Source organism: Charadrius vociferus, unplaced genomic scaffold (assembly GCF_000708025.1).
Source record: "Charadrius vociferus isolate BGI_N301 unplaced genomic scaffold, ASM70802v2 scaffold1, whole genome shotgun sequence".
NCBI classification, from domain to species: domain Eukaryota; kingdom Metazoa; phylum Chordata; class Aves; order Charadriiformes; family Charadriidae; genus Charadrius; species Charadrius vociferus.
Window position 1 is genome coordinate 3,168,556 of NW_009647680.1, and position 17,832 is coordinate 3,186,387.

Genomic DNA, 17,832 nt, shown 5'->3' on the forward strand with positions numbered 1-17,832 from the left:
CAGCCTGTCCAGATCCCTCTGCAGACCCATCCTACCCTCAAGCAGATCAACACGCCTGCCTAGCTTAGTGTCATCTGCGAACTTAGTGAGGGTGCACTCGATCCCCTCATCCAGATCACTGATAAAGATATTAAAGAGAACTGGCCCCAGCACCGAGCCCTGGGGGACACCACTTGTGACCGGACACCAACTGGATTTAACTCCATTCACCACCACTCTCTGGGCACAGCCATCCAGCCAGTTTTTTACCCAGCAAAGAGTACACCTGTGCAGGCCATGAGCAGCCAGTTTCCCCAGGAGAATGCTGTGGGAAATGGTGTCAAAAGTTTTGCTAAAATCCAGGTCCTCCACTAAGCTCTACGAACACCTGAATAGCCTCAGCATCCCCACACACATCATGGGCGGCGGGGTACGCACGTGCTGCGTGGACAGAGACACACAGGGAAAGGCTAAGGACAAGTGTTCTCCCATTGAACAGAGCTCATGTTGTATGAGCAGCCAAAGAATTACAGGTATCTTCCTGGTGGAGAAAGACCCGGCCAGTTGTGAAATCCACCCTGGAAACCAATGGGAATTTTCCCATTGACTTTGGTGAGAACGGGGTTGCACTGAGAGCTCAACAACCTTATTTCAGTAGTTTTTATCTCTCATTCAGCTTTTGCTCAGCCCTGGGCTCCAGCTGTATAACAAGTACCTGAAAGCTGTAAGCCTTCGACTAAAGGGTAGAGAAGATGTGTACCACCACGGCACTACTGCTACTACATGCTACTGTATATATATACACTCTACTACTATGCATTGTAACTGACTGGGAAGAATCTTACTTTAATTCCCAGGCAAATGTGGGGTTTTCTGTTTACTTTAAAGAAAACAGCAATTTCATACACAATTCTTTTCTTTAACATGTTTTTTTTTTTTTTCCTTAGTTCAATCTGTTACACATACAGCCAGTGATCCTGCGAACAGCGATGTGTATGAGTAATTTTCAGAATGTGTGGAGACCATACTGCTGACATAAATAAGTAGGTGTGCATATAGGAACAAGGTCATCTGGGGGTAACGAGGCAACAGGAAACGCTGTCCCAAAGTTTTAACATTCCAAATGTGTTGCAAAAAAAAAAAGATAAAAAAAAAAAAATCCTGGCCTGTAAAGTTAATTTCCCTGAGTAACTCTCAGAACGCATTAAAAATGTTCAGGTTATTAATATTAATTAATCAATTAATACTATTTAATTAATTACACAGTGCCTGGAGTCCTGGAAAGGGATCTTTATGTGTCTGAATAATAAGAAGATGACATTCTACTCCTGCAGTGCAGGAACAATTTTAAAAGATCACAACTTTTAAAATATTCTTAGCACTTTGATTCTTCTGCAGAATTAGTCTTTAACATGCATTTGGTTTTTGCAACCACAGGATGGCATTCACTGCTGTGCAAAGGGTCGGTGAAACGTAAGTAGAGCATAGGAAGCGTACTTTGCATCTGGGGAAAGGAACTATTTAATCAAAAATGATTAATAGAAATTTACTGCTTTGTACTGATGACAACCATTTATTCAAGAGTGTAACATCAAAATCTCACCATGCACAGTCCTTAAGGTTCATGTTCGTACTGTGTGGGCACCAAGTCCCTCAACAGATACTTATCTTGCCTGACTTCCGTAAGCTGGGACCTTCTAAAAATACAGAGCAGCAATTCCAACTTGGGATACCAGCAACTGCATAAAGCACTTCAGTTTCACTTCCGTCGTTTATGGAGTCACAGTTAATCTTTAATGGATTTATACAGGCTCATAATTTACTGTTTATTTTCCCATTAGGGTAGTATACGGAGTAGGTGTTGACACATGGCATACCAACGGGAGGACAGTTGGACTGAATGAATGGCCAAGGTGACCGATAATTGGATTGCAAATGTCAAAGAGTGTGGTTGAAAAGCCAGGTATATCAACCCACACATACTTTTCCCAGTTGTGAAATGAAAGTTAAGAGCAGGGACAATCAGCTACAAGTAGTTACGATTTATAGAGTTGGGTTTGAAGTCAGCAGCAAGCAGCATCCAATTAACTTCAGTAGAGATGTCTAACGCCACTGGTAAAACGACTGGATTTAGAGTGATGAGCAAGAATGTCAGATCGAGAGACAACCTAGTAATGCTATTAACCTTTGTGAGATTGCCCCGCTGATAATGTGATCTGGGGGACAATAAAACACTGCACGAGACAATATGCCCAATTTGGTAGTGCAGGACTGATATATGGGAGAAGGTGGTGAATTTTCCTGGATTCATTTTATCGGCCTCCAATTAGCCCTCACTAGGTGAAGGGAGAGAAAGGGGGGAAGCAGAAGGAGTCCCTCTAATGAGTAGCTTTGGTTTGTAGCAGAAGAGATTGAAAAAATCAAAGTTTTAGGGGCTGCTTTGCTTTTGAGATTGTTTTAGGATGTGTTAAAGGGGCCGGGTACTTTGTTGGAAATAGCCATGAGAAAGCTCCTGATTTATGGGAGCTCTTGAGCAGCACAAGTGCATCCTGTCAGGATCAGTACAGGAGGCGTGATCCCTTGGCACAGGGAGATCAGATATGTCAGCCCCGTGTGCTAATCCCCGTGGTTAGATGCTGGGGTCAGGACCACAGGCGCTCGCTCGCGATGCGGAGCCCTGGCCAACACCACCTAGGCGTGCTGCCGCTGCTTCTTTTGAGAAATCATTTACAAAATATAAATATGTTTGTTCTCCAAAAGTGCATCCAGTTTTAGAAACGGAGGATTAAGAGCGGGTCTAATCCATGGATTACTGATCTGACAAAATATCTAAATCTTATTTACAGGCTCAGTGAGGCAAAGGCAGGTTGTCAGTCAAGTGAAGTTTAAGATGCAATTCCTGTTTTGCTATGTAAGTCTGGTGAATGTGCTCTCAATAACCTTTCGAAAATCGAGCACGAATGCATAATTTATTCAGCTACTACTGTTCAGGCATCCAAGGGTTAGTGGAGCATAATGCGCACCCAGAGAAACCAGGGGGGGTTCTCAAGTTAGGAAGTCCTGAGGTAGCTCTCAGTCCATGCTGCAGAGTGGAGGAGAGCGAAGGGACACCAAATTAGCCTGCAAGAGCTATACGAGGTACTGAAAACACAGCCCAGAGCTCTGAGTAGGGTAATTTGCTCTGTCAAGAAGCAGGATAAATGACTGCCTCACGCTGAGCACTGTGCTGCAGCAGCAAAGATTTCTTTCGGGAGCTCAGCAGCTCGCTGGAAGTTGGGCGTCCCATCACCGGTGTGATCCATCACCTGGCACCCTCCCAGTGCTGCAGAAAAACAAAATCTTCTGTACGCTTCAGACTTCTTTTTATTAAAAAAGCCACGGCTTTCAGTTGATACTTTCACACTGAGAGTCGGATATTATGAGAATTAAATGCTTGAAGAGAAGACATTTAAAGCAAATATTATTTTACTTTTAAAAATGCTGTTCCCTGGCTGAGGTGCTGCAGTTAAGATTGCACTCAGGCGGTATCTAGTGGTTTGCAACAAAAATAGCGGAAGATCCTTAACTGTAGATATATTTGTTAAATGCCAATGCAAAAAAAAAAAAAAAAAAAAAAAAAAAAAAATTGGGCTGTAGTATTCAATTTAATCCCACAAACATATGGCCAAATCTACACAGAGAGTTCGTGCAGGTCTGTTTGAACAACAAGGTTTTGGTGAGGACTATATGCAAGCGAACCTCATGTGTCAGTTAATATTTTTATTCCTTCTGCTATCCATTATGGTCTTTTGAGACCAAGCTAATGCACTTACCTCATTGCCTTCTGCATCTCTCTCAATCAACAGAGGCCATGCCATTTTGGCATACTTTGATGTAGCACATAATAAAGCATCATCTCTGCTTAGCTAAAATGTGTATTTTAAAACTCATCACTTCCTAGAAATGTTTTTGGGTGTTTTTAAAACTGTGGTCTTTTTTTTTTTTAAAGAAAAGAAGTGTGGCAATATAAAAACACATGTTTAAATTCTCCATGGTTTTTTTCAATTAAGTCTTTAAAAAAGCTGTTTTGCCTTGAAGGTTAAGAACACATTTTTATTTATACAATACCTTAAAAGTTATCTGGAAGGATAGTGGAAGGAAACAAGATCCACAGGGAAAAGCAAATATATTTGAGGCAATGACAGAAAGTATTAAGCTATTTGTTGGTATCTTGATTAAAGATAACATGCTGGTCCTCAGAAAAGTCAAAGCTATAAATTGACAGATTGCTATTAGTAATATTTGTATTTTTTATTTTCCCAGAGAATGTGAGAAAAAATAATTCATTATTTTGATTCTGACATTTTTGGTCTCACTTATTCATGTTAATCCTTGCTTTTGAATATTTAGAATATTCTTGCCAAAGAAAGTATTACTTTTTGCCAAAACATAAAATGTACTCTAGAACTGCTATGATAACATTTTCAATGTCTCTGTATCATGAGAGATTAGCAAACAGCAATATTACATTTCAGAATGAGGAGATTAATCTGTTCCCTGACAACTGAAATTTGTTAGGCTGGGAAAAGAAAATCACTGCTTTTGAGGGCAGATTTCATAGCACTTGATGCTTCAGGGCCTTTGTACTTTTCCTGTTTAAATCATATCTTCATAAAAAGCAAAAGAATTGTTTGGTCTCTGATTATTATCAAGCTGAAGTCAGATAAGAAAAGCATTAGCACTCTTATGTTCCATGACAATATATTTAGGGAGGAAAAAGGTGTCAAATATGCTTATTAAACTGATTCTCAACCCGATTAGAGGTTTTCTTATCTCTAGGTGTCTAGTAAATACTTTAATTTGTGTCATGTTACAAATTATGTTGAATACTCCAATCTTATTTCAGCACATTTCACCCAGTTATGCACTTTTGCCATTAAAAAATATTTTTAAAACAAAAAAAACCCCAAATTTTTCATACTGCCATGTTTCTGCATGACATTTTTCTACCCTTTCCAGTATGTCTTTTTTGCTCAAGCTGAATGTTGAAGGATTATGCGGTGGAGGGACAGGGTAGCAAACTGGGAATATGAAACAACAGATAAAGAGGGAAAATATACAAAATTGGAAGACATTACAGGCTATGGTGAGAAGACTGTAAGGGATGTGATGAGACTCAAAGAAAATGTTGGGTGCTCAAAGTGTACTAGGAGGAGGTTCTCACCAAGTGCATGGACTGGTAGGGACAGTTTTGGGGAATTCCAGTACATCACCAATAGTGGAAATTATGGGACCCTGGATAATAAGAGCATCAACAAAGTGGAGACAAAAAAAAAACCCAAACCAAAACAAAAAAACAACAAACAAAAAAAGTCAGAGGAAGAAGCATCGACAAAACCCAGATGATGTGACTCTAGACTGACAGTATGACTCAAGAAAGTAGACCTCAAGACTAAGGATGATCTTCACCATGATGGAGAAAAGAGAGTTCTAGGGAAGACAGTAAAATCTAATAGAATATGCAAAAGGAAAGAGTTCTTCAAGTTTTTCCCTTGTGGAGGGGCTGCCTGTAAACCGAAAGGCTCACAACTGAATATGATCTGGAGAGAGGACTGCTTAAGCTGCGAGTATTCTGGGAACCATCTCCAAACAGACTCTACGGACACTGCAACAGCCTGTGATCAAAGAGTATGTCTCAAACTAACCCAAAGTCCACTCAAGGCAAAGGAACTGGAGATTTAGTGCAGGGATCCCCATATGACTTATTGCTGGGTGGTTCGATTTGGTGCGTATAAATGGTGGCGGCTAGTGAAGTCGCTCTGAAAATATCCCAGACTTAACTTTTTTTTAGGGATACAGGCATGAATTCCAAACATTTCTACAGATCGTCCCGGGAGAAAGGACAAATGGATAAAAAACTTGTTTAAGGTCATGTTTCGAAATGACGGATTAATTAACAGACATACTAGGATTTCCTGTACCCAGAAAGGATTTTAGTACAGATGCAACGTATTCCTAACTGAGGAAGAAGATGCTCCCCTGCCTTAAATGCAATGCTCAGCTCAGCCTTAGCCAGGAAGGCAGAAACAGAGACCTCCGCAAAATGTGTGTGTGCACGCATGTGTGTGTGCTCACACACTCACAGACATAAATTAACAGTCTGGCAGCTGATGGGTATTGCAAATGCTACAGAAAACATGATATAGCACTAAAGCAGACATGCTTCAGCTAACACAAAGGCTCTGTACATCTAAAATAGATTCAAATCATGTGAAAGATTTCCTGCTGCTTCTGCAGAAGATTAAAACATTGGTACATTCATAAAACATTAAAACAGTGGTACATTCATAAAACAAATGGGAATAGTTAGCAAAGCAGTGTGCCCTTCACAATGACTCTTTGTCTCACCGAGCATGGAGCCTGGCAAAAGAGACACCCTGAAAGGGTGTATCTGACCAATTTGGGCCTGGCAGGTGGGCTCTAGCCTGTAAAAAGAGAGTTACAGATCTTAAGAAACACATAATGAAGAAAAAAACTGTTAACCCTGAGCTAATCTGTGAGCTAACCCCTCAGCGAGAAAGCATCGTTAGACCAAGCTCTTAAATCCTGACAGAAAAGAAAAACTTGGCATAGATTAACTACAGAATTTGCCTACACAAGCTTAGATGAAGAACGACTTACAAAACGAGAAGGAAGACCATTAATATATCCCTCTCTGTTTCAACAGCATTTAACACATGGGTGCAGACCTAATTTTAAAACCACACAATAATGTTTGGTGTTTTAATAATACTTTTCCATCCCATTTGCATTGATCTAATGCTCTGCCATGTCGTAGTTCTGCAAACAGAGCAGAAGAAACAGGTGTTGGGTGTACTTTAAATTGCTTTTCTCTAATGTGTTCACTCACCCGTTTCCAGACATACCTGGGGAAATGCAGGGTGCTGATGTCGGATTCTCTCTTCCTGGGTATTATCTGGGATAACTTCAAGCAAGTCAATGCTACTGAAGCCAGACTAAGCACACCACGCAGGGTAAGCAGAGGAACTCAACCAGCCCCCAGGATAATAAATAAGACTCCTCTCCGCAGTGACATCACATATGTCTTAACACAACGCTACTTAACCAAAAGGTCACTTTCTTGCGCTACTTGACTTCACAACTGCATGATGTCAACTTCAGTGAGATTTTAATTAGGTCCAGAGGGTCAAGGAAATGCCGGTACACCTCTAGGCTCCCAGGAGACGCTCAGGACCTTGCAGGGTGGCAGCCCGTAGGCTGGATTTGCTTCCTGGCACAATTCCACCTTCTCTGTTATGCCTTTAAAAGAGGTGGAAAATGCCTGATAAGACAGCACACGAAGCCTGTACGCTGAGTATCTCCTTCTGTGCTTGGATGCGATGAGTTGCTTAAAGCCAAGACCTGCTGGTAGATTACTGCGGGTCCACAAGGCAAACCCTAAAAGAGGCATTTGATGCCCAGCATGAAAAAGCCGACAGCGCTGTGCTTTGCAGATTTTCATTTCTTCATTTCATGACCCAACAGTTCAGGTCAGTGATTCATGAAATGTGTAAAACAAGCTCCCTCCCCTCTGCAAACTCCAGATATATGCAAATCATTCCTTAACTAAGGCAAAGCTCTAGGCCATCAGAAATGTGATTTTTCTAATGAGACGCAACAACTGTGGTAGACAGTAGTGTGTGAACCAAACTCCTAGCCCTGGACAACTCTGATCTTGCCATACTCTTCAAAATACAAACATGAATTAGCACTTGCAAAATCATCTGTATCTTTACAGCGGGTCAACTTTTCATCTAAATGATTAATAGGTTTTTAAACCTGGATTGTAATATCAATTGTTCCCTGCCCCCTTCTAGCAGACTCACTGTCCGGTAAAACATGATTTTGTGGAAAATATACTTGGGGCAGTCTTCCACTGTAGATGATAAATCTGTCATCATCTATACCGATGAGCTGAGGAAATTGAATCTCTTCCATGAACTAAGCAATGACTAAATAATAGATGAATTGTGCTTTTTTTATTTTAATACCGAAATAAATTAACACAAGCTTACAATACATCTATAAAAGGTCTATAAACTATTTGAGTTATTTCTATAATTGTCAAGCATTCACAACAAAACGCCAAAGTTGTGCATATTGAGTTACAAAGATTTTTGATTTAGGAAGGTCATTAAACATAGAAAAGAGGTTTGCTTTTCTTCATTATGATTGGTACTCTGAATCAATAGAATGGATTAACCAAACAAGTGTGAGATTTTTAACACTAAAATCCTGCCACGTGAGAACTTCCATACAGTATCAGATTAGCTGGATGGCTTAAGCACTCTCCAAGAGAGGTCAGAATCAGATACTTGGATATAAATGATGCACTAATTGAGCTGTCAGTAGCGTGTTTATCCTTGACATCATGCTGGTGTTAGCATGTGCAAAACATTTTTAAGAGAAACAGTCTAATCTTGAGACAGTTAAAAAAATTAGGTGAGTAGTATCTAAAAAAATAAAGGCTAAAATCAACCATAAGCACAGAGGAAAAAGCAAACAAAGCATCCCCAGGCTTGACTTAAAGTCTACAAATTTTGTGGAAATGTCACAGACGTTCTTTGCACATTCAGTCTCTCAGGGCTACTGGTATTTCACTGAATAACTGAAATGAGCTGAGGGTCACCACTACTATTTGATATATGTGGACCCATTCTTGCCCCTTGCCTTTGGTATATATTATGTCATCAGAGTTCTGTGTACATTTCCTATTGGCTACCTGAATTTAACACAGAATATTAAGGAATTTAAATACACAACTCTTTTTTTTTTTTTTTAATTCAAACTTATTTTGCCCTACTATCATTATTTTATGAAGAGTTTTTTCTTACTTAATAAGAAAAAAGATTAAAATTCCACATGCATGAAGAAAAATGTTATTAAACTCAGTTTTCCCAATGCTTAGGCTTTGTCGTCTGTGTTACTTCTCAAGTTGCTATCTAAAATAAAGGGACATCTGGGAGCTATTAAAATTTGCAATAATCAGAGAAAAGAGAAAAATTTGTAAAAACACCATGCCTTAATTATTTTGCAGTTTAAAATTACTGTTCATATCTCTTGCACAGAGGCCACAGTTAACAGCTAAACTAGGAATATTTTCAGTGATGCACTTGATAATTCTTCATCTTATTGGCTCACATTGGTTAGAGACAATAGTCTAACCGAGGAGACCACTTATCACTGCAGACAGATGAATCACACCAGGACTTTTCCCATATTTTGCTGTGTAAGACTTTCTGCCTGAATACACATGAGAAGCAGTGTGCAATGTCAAATGCAAATCTGTCTCTGAAAGAGTTTTAACCTCCGGTCTTCTCCTGCCTTTGGAAAGTTGTTGGCTACTTCTGAAAATAGCAACTTGATGGAAAAAAAAAAATAATCGGGAGGGGAGGAGGGGCAAGTGCAACCCATGTTTCTCCAGAAAGCTGGTGCAGAATAACAGCTCCTGATGAACACAGGGTGCAGGGTGGAAATCTGCAGCGTGGGATGAGCGAGCTCGGCGTGTGCCTTCTGTGCCAGGAACTGGGGTCTCTGCTACATCCACCACCACCCCAACTCTCACCCTGGCTTCACCCTCTGTTGATAAACCCATGAAGAGGTCGTAAGAGATGAACATGCTTTTGATTTTTTTTTTCCGAATTGTTTATTTTCTTCCCTTTCTCTCCTTTTTTCCCTTGCTTTTTTCCCCCAGCTTTGAAGTTGACATTCAAGTTCAATGTGTCACTATTCAAAGCTGACATCATGATACAGCTTTCATTGTCTTTTTAGAAAGTTGCCTCTACATACCCTACTGTTCCACTACAAACCCTTTCAGGTGTCCTTGAAAGAATAAAAAAAATAGTTGTGTCATTTCTAGCAAGCACAGCCAGTAATAATTTTTAAGCTCAAGATGGAAATAAAAGGCTGTTTACCTGTTTTCCCTCGTATCATCTGATAGGCTTCAATGTTAAAAAGGGACAGGCATGTGCCTTTGGAGCCATTTAAACCTCAGACAAAATGTTCAGTCAGACACACTGCCGCATTTTTACCCCCTCACCAGCATGTCACCAAGAAAAAATGCAGCTTTCCCTGCCAAATGTGGGCAATGCTAAAGATCCATGAAACAAATGCTTACACGGATTCATAATCCAGGATTTAAGCAATCAATGTTCTGTAGAGTACTATTCAGCTACACAAACCCAATGAACTTCAGCTTTCATACTTCTCCTGTAAAAAAATACACATGAGCATATTGCCACGCGGCTGCCTGTATTCTTCAGAAAACGCTGCAGTTTCTCATAAAGGGCCACTGACTTCAGGCATCACCACCAGCAAAGGCTACAGCCTAACTGAAAAGCAAATCGAGGTTAAATCTATTAAGTTCTTGCGTGGGAGATGCTGGAGGAAGAGAGGAGGACGGCAGAGAACACAGCGCCAGTCCAATGCTGAACCACCAGTGTGATGTTTGCGGGAAGAACTGAGAGGCAGTGCTATTTTAAAATGTTATTTTTCAAGATGTTAAATCCCCTGCAAACTGTGGACATACAGTTTTCAGCAGCAATTCCCCCGGTGATATTCCAGACCAAATTCCAAGTTGAAAAAATCATAATCCCTCCATCAAAATTCCCCTAATAATTACAACTTCCCATTAAATGAGTGGAAATTTGAATTCTTTTTAGAAGGCTACAATTACAGCAGATTATTATGCTTCCCTCTAATTACTGCCTATAAATACATCCCATGTAACACATTTTATTGTACCCTGTTAGTGTACTTACAGTAAATAGAAACCAATATGCTTCATTCAGCCCATGTATTTTGACACTCACATCAGATTTACCAATTTATCTTCATTACAACCCCTCGCACTGTTACTGACATCCTTCTCAGAGCTATGCTCAAGCATCACAGCAGGAAGATTGATGAGGCTTGTATATACTGATTTGCGACAAAAGCAAGGCACTTGAGAGGCACTGTTCCTATTCTGATAGCGCTAAGTTGGCTAAAAATTAGCTGCACTAAGCCAACACTCTGCTCCCACTTCTCCTCCTCATTAATTATGGTACATGACTCGGACCTCAAAAGGCTGAGGCTGTTGTAACAGTATTTTTAAACCTATTGTCTTCAGTTGCCTTGTCAGTCTGGAAGAGATTTAAAGTTCTGACCGTGCTTATTAGCAACTATTTTTAGTCTTTAGAGAGGCTTTGAATAGACAAATTTTCCACCATGACAAATGTTAAAAGGTAATTTCTGAATGAATCTACAGTGGTAAATTTAAACATAGGTTGGAGGAACAGAGACATACTATGGGCACAATTTTCAAAACCGGCTAAATGACTTAAGAGCCTGCACCACATGCGCTCGTCAAGGAGGGACTAAGTAGCCCCAGCACTTTAAAAGCACCAAGTTATTATCCACAGAATCACAGAATCTTCAGAGTTGGAAGGGACCTCTAGAGATCATCTAGTCCAACTCCCCTGCTAAAGCAGGATTGCCCAGAGCACATTACTCAGGACTGCATCCAGGCGGGTTTTGAAAATCTCCAGAGAAGGGGACTCCCCCCCCTCCCTGGGCAGCCTGTGCCACTGCTCTGTCACCCGAACTGTAAAGAAGTTTTTCCGTGTGTTGGAACGGAACTTCCTATGTTCCAACTTGCACCCATTGCCCCTCGTCCTGTCACTGGGAACCACTGAAAAGAGTCTGGCTCCATCCTCCTTCAACCCACCCTTTAGATATTTGTATGCCATAATAAGGTCCAAGAGGATGAAGAGGTCATCTCTTGCTACAGATAATTTATCCCTCCAATCACAAAGTTTCAAAGACTGTTGCTAGAAATGCACACTGAAGCCTGTAACTCTTTCAGCTCATTCTTTTGCTAAATACAGGTCTTGCCCCAGCGATTCCCAGCAAACTGAACTCCCCAGCAGTGCATGCGTTTTGCAGAGGCTTTCTGTGTTGGAGGTGTAAGTAACGCAGCATCTGCAACAGCGTGGTCAGAAACCACTCAGGGTGTGAAAGCACACGCTGACATCCACTTTCCGGGCTGAATGCGCAAGTCAATGACCTGCAGCCGGGATTCAACAACCCTCTCCCATCAAGCTGCACTGGAAAGCAGACCAGGAACTATCTGTATTCTGGACAACTCAGAATCAGCTGACATAACTCAATGATGCAGAACATGCATGAAATTGTTTAATTTTTTTTGCTTTAATTTTTATGCTTATTATCGGACCTCCATCACTCCAGCAGCTGTTTGCATACAATCACATAACAAAATCACTAGTTTGCAAAGCTGTCAGACTAGCATTAGGAGGCATCTGCCAAAAAAAAAAAAAAAAAGTGGGGTGCAGAAAAGCAGCCAGACTAATTTCTTTGTTTTTCCATAGCTCAAACTCCACTAACATTTTTCCACTTCTACTTTCTCTTTGGCAAATTAGCATAATACAAGAGAAGGCAGAGTTAAATGTTAACACAGAAATTATTAGAAGACAACACATACCTGAAAGAAAAAAAAGAAGTAAAAGAAGGAAAGGAGGAAACCTATAACCATAGTGCTGATGTGTCCAATTATTGAAGGGGAATAAAGATGGATCACCCGAAACCTGCAATTGCACCTCACTGGGAAATACATCACTATTTTCATTTCCTTGTAGAGCAAGCAGGCAACTCTCAAAATTACCTTTCTTGTCTCAGTTGGATATTTAAATACTTCATCCTAACTGCAGACTTTTTAAGAAAGTCTGTGAAATAGAACAATTGCTTTTGGTTTGCTTGATGTAAGAAAGCAATGTAATCAAGTGGTCTTTTTCCTCCCATTTCAGGAAGAACCATTCCATTAGTAAGAATCCAGTAAAGCAAGAGACCATCCTGTATAAAATCCAGTGACATCCAATTTAAACCTAAGCAGAAAAAATTCTACCTCGTAACAAGCACTGAATAAAACCTGCAGCCTTGCAAAACATTAAAAATGTGGCAAAAAAAATTAAGCCCTTAACTTGGGAGCTGAAAAAAAAATAACATTGATAATGCCACAATCAATGAAAAATCTGGGAGAAGAAATATGGGGTTTTTTCTCCCCCCAAAAAACCCAAACTAAAAAACAACCTCCCCAAAACAAAGAAAAAACCTCAATTATTATAAAGGAGAGTCCATTTTTGATTTTCTGATGCATCTTTTAACCCAGGGTCCAGACATGTTTCTGTGCTTGCTTTGGGATGTGCTCTTTGGTAAGAGCAGGTGCTGTGAGAGCAGCCTTGGGTACCATTCAAAAAGTCACGCGGACACAGATCCATACATCCAAAGAAGGCAATTAAAGGAGGAAGGAAGACGAGATGCACAGGTAACCTGGGCTCAGTATTTTGCGACAGACTTGTGTAGTTACAAGGGGAGTCACTTACATTCACCTTTCCGAACCATGGCAGCCTTAAAAACACACATCCAGCCCTTGCTGGTAATTCATGTTTCTTCCGACTTGTACAGGGACAGACGACTCCAGAAGAGCCACCCTAAGCCATCACAGGCGGTGGTCTGGAGACGAGCACTGGCACTACACACAATTATAATGACTAACATCTGTCATCTTATTTAATCTCATTTTCCTAACAACTTTTGTGAAAGAGGAGGAAATACTGTTATGGAATTTGCTCAGTAAGTACTGGCCAGTATGGGTATAGCATCCCTGTCAAATTCAGGTAGGGAAAAGACAGGCTTATTAAACATAATTAAAAAGTTATATCTAGGAAAGGTCTGTCAGTGCCTCACACACGCACCAGGCAAAGGGGAGCAGGGGTTGCCAGGTCAAGCACTAATCAGAGCTTTTCAAAGGGAGCCAACTTTGCTCTCTTTTATACCAGGCAGACTACTGGAAGAAGGGTATGAAATGAAGCCGGAAGGGAAATACTGTACTACTGGGAGACCATGGTTGTCTCGGCAATTACGGCCTCCCCAGGGGGTTAATTACACACAGAGACAGCCAGGCATTTTAGAAGAAGTTTTCTGAGCATGCCCTAAGAAGGCGCAGAGCTCTGCCAGCCTGGCTCTGGATCCCCAGCAGCTTAACTGCTCTGGTCCCCAGGAACGCGCCTCCCAAGAGGGGGTAACGGTCAATGCTCATCAGCAGCTCAAAGGGTCGATTTGACCACGTGCCTGCCAGACCCCAATTCTCTTTCCCCCACACCATTCCCAGTTGGGTTTTACAACAGTGTGGTCCTCTCCCCACTTCTCCAGGACACCCTGCTTGGGGGTTTCCCTTCTCTGTAGCCTCCCCTCCACTTCACTCCCTGTTCACAAGCCTTGGGGCATCAATTTCCCTTTAGTGCATCTTCAGTCCTCAAAATTTTTCAGATGGTTATTTTTTTAAACAAGATAAAATTCAGGGGAAGGAATACATTAACTTGTATTGATGACTAAAGCCTAATTCCTGTAAGCAATTATTTTTTCTTTTTGCTATTAATAGTAACACTTCCCCATCTGTAGGGGAGTCCTCTGGGAAATGGGAATTTGGCATGTTTCACTGAGGTCTCTGAGATAAATCCAAAAGAGACTTACAGACCTAAGATTCTCATCAATAGATATATTTTAAAGTCAATGCCAGTTTCATTCAGCTTGTGATCTTCTCTGACAGTATAAACTGGAAAGCTTGCATTTATTTGAACACATGATTACTTTACTAACTTTCTAACTTAATAAATCCTAAAAAGGAGAAAATCCTTTTATTCCCCTCCATTTATTTATGGCCTGGAATGTGTGAGAATCTACAGCGAATTATCAAGAAAAAAAACCCCAAAATTGTACAGTAATAAACTAACCCTTCTCTCTTGTGTTCTGCACTAACTAAAATAATTTGGGATTTCTAACAAACAAAAATAACCATGGAATACGCAAAAGTATATTTTACTATATTTTGCTGCCAGATAGTGATTACATTGGGAACTATTTTGTCCAGATGTTCTTTAACTCGTATGGATTTGAAGAGAATTTCAAAAAAAAACACAGTAGGAATGATTGATTCTGTAGGACAATATGGTTCTTTTTTACTTGTACCAACACAAATTAAGAATTCCTTATTTCACAAATAGAGAAGAGAACAGAGTCAAGGATCTTCTACCCAAAGGAAAAAAAAACACAGCATGGTGTACAGCAATGTGAAAGAAAACACATGTGGTAAAACCAGTAGTTTACAAGTTTATCACTCCATATCCAACATATGCGAGCTACTTACAAAGAGAAACATTCATCTGAGGGCCAAGGGAACGGTTTAGACAGCCATTAGAGGGCAATTTTTAACTTGAAACTTGCTGTTGAGAGTCCAAATAAGCAAAACCTGAGAAATGATTCTGATGATGCAGTGAATGTGAGCACGGTCAAAGTTTGCTTTCATCCAAAAGAATAATTTGTAGGTTAGATCTGAGATGAAAACTTTAAACATATTTAACCTGAGAGACTGAAAATCTTGGCAAGGTTGGGGTGATTCCAACAATTTAAAAAAAAAAAAAAGTTAAAATTGCTCTGGATATTCTAAACTTCTTTCAAAAATAAAATTTAAGGGCTATAATAAAAGATCTAACTGAAGCAGATTAGATGTGGAAAATAAGTGTTGTTCAATTTTTTCCTGTGCTTGTGAATTGCAAAACATTTTATGTCTTCTGTGTAATCAGGCAATTCCCTGCTTTGTGCGAGTCTGTCATACATTGAGAGAAGGGAGAATACCACTCTCCTGGAACAGGAAGAAGTGATTTTAAACTACAAAAATCAGTTAACCTTTTAACATATATTTTCCACTTAATCTTACCTCCAAAAAATGCTCTGCTTGCTGTTCCCGATCCAATTTTCTTGATGTTGTTGTAATCAGACCTGTGAAAAAAGGATGATATTTGATTGCCAATACCCATTGAAAAATATATGTCTCTATCGACCAGAAGAAATAAATTCCTTTTTCAAACACTCAAAGGGAAAAAAAATCTATTTGAAGCTATATCAGACACAGATTTCTTGACATCTGTCAAGCATTTTCTTTCCCAGTGCAGCCATTATGACTTTCTGACTAACAATGAATCTTTAAAGAAAAATGCTGTGAGAAAAGTAACTGAAAAACAGTTAGCTGTGTATCTACAGTTAGCATGCTACATTTATTACAGTGAATAAAACCCCTTACTAAAGAATCACTGTTTGTCTCATGATTAAGTGCTTCAATGAATCATTTGCATTTGACTGAGATCCTTCTGTAAAAAACCTCATTAAAGATTTCAGAGTTCTCAAACAATTAATGGGATAGGATGCTGATTACTTCCACGCCAAGAACACTTGACAAAGAAGGTTATTTCTGTAATAACTACTTGTATACATAATGATTTCCAAATGTAATCATTTTAATGCATTAAAGGTTTTGTACTACAATTTCATCAATTTGTTCCATGCTCAAATTGAGTCTTTAAAATAAAGTACCCTTTTACATGAGGATGATCAAGATATCTTTTTTTTTTTTTTTAAGCAATGTACTTTCACAAATGATTAACCTTTTCTGAGATTTATACCAAGGAAAGAAAATTAAACACTTCCAAAGTTCCCTCAAGAAAAGCGATGCATATCTTCTATGAACACAGCTTAGTTTTTTATTTTGTTCTCACTAGAGATTTAAAGGGCAGATTTAAGTTTTCCCTCATACATAACATTTCCTTGGATAGGAAAATGCATCACATGCTTGCTTTGTGATAGATTCTGACAAAAATAAAGGGACCAACTTTTCCTAGAGATAAAGCTGGTTTTGGAGACAATGCCAGTGGACAAAGTCGTTCTCAAGAATCTTTAAGACTACCAAGGAAGACAAGAAAATAAATATTCCCCGGATTACCTATTACACTTATTTATTTACTCAGACAAGCCAAACTTCTAAACACAAGTCCATGATGACCCTAAATACTTCAAAAAAACCATCAGCAACATCTTACATCTATATAACACCTCTGGTCCCAGAAGGCTTCTACAGCTACAGCTCTTCATACACTGTTGCCTTCTCCTCAGAAGAACCACTTTAACTATTTTGATGAGAAGAGGGAAGTACTACTGGAAGTAATGGGATGAAATGAACAAAGGAAAAGTCCACTCTGCTTCCAATATTTCAGACTTATTATGAGATGTATTAGACCACAGAAGCGACACCCAAGGGGAGGTCACAGAAACCAGAGTGGATCATGACAATTCCATGGAAGAACCTGGTGCTGGGAAAAGGCCGAAAACCCAAACCAATTGCTATTGCCTCCATTAAGCAATTGTAAGTATACAAAACAGTTATGCCACATGGGAGAAGTCTGCTCACTGCATGAGTTTAAACACACATGACAGCACGAATGACAAATTGGTGTCATTCACACAAGATCCTTCCATGTCCAGAAGGAACACAAAAATACAGGGAAGAAGCTCCTAATGATGAAAGTTCAGTCCCAATAAACTGATAAAGTAAAAATTTCAAATTTGAAATATCCCTGTTCTTCACATGCATGGTCACTATGCGTATTTATCAAGCATAACCTAAACACGCTAAGGAATATCATCATTTTTATATTATCTTCCACTTTCTGCCTTCCTGATGTACCACTGTGAAATCCAGTTACTTTCTTCTTAAACAAGAAATGTCTAAGCTGTAAATTATAGAAGGTCTCTGTCCTCATCATCATCTTCAGGCAGAGGAATTCAGATTCCTTTTGAAGACTGAGAGCTAACATCTGAAACTGAATATCACTAACTGTCAGAATGAATAGCATTTGTCTTTCATTGGCAAAACTAGAACAATGACAACAACTACTACTACCACCACCACTACTACTACTGCTCCTC

General features: G+C 39.7%; 1 protein-coding gene across 1 annotated transcript in view; it reads right to left on the bottom strand.

Moving 5' to 3' along the window:
• The window catches only part of FAT3 (FAT atypical cadherin 3), a 359,185-nt gene that overhangs the window by 123,976 nt on the left and 217,377 nt on the right, over positions 1–17,832 (bottom strand). Inside the window, exon 4 of the mRNA XM_009881183.1 lies at positions 15,791–15,852. Coding sequence (XP_009879485.1) covers positions 15,791–15,852 — 62 coding nt within the window. The remainder of the gene's footprint in view (positions 1–15,790; positions 15,853–17,832) is intronic.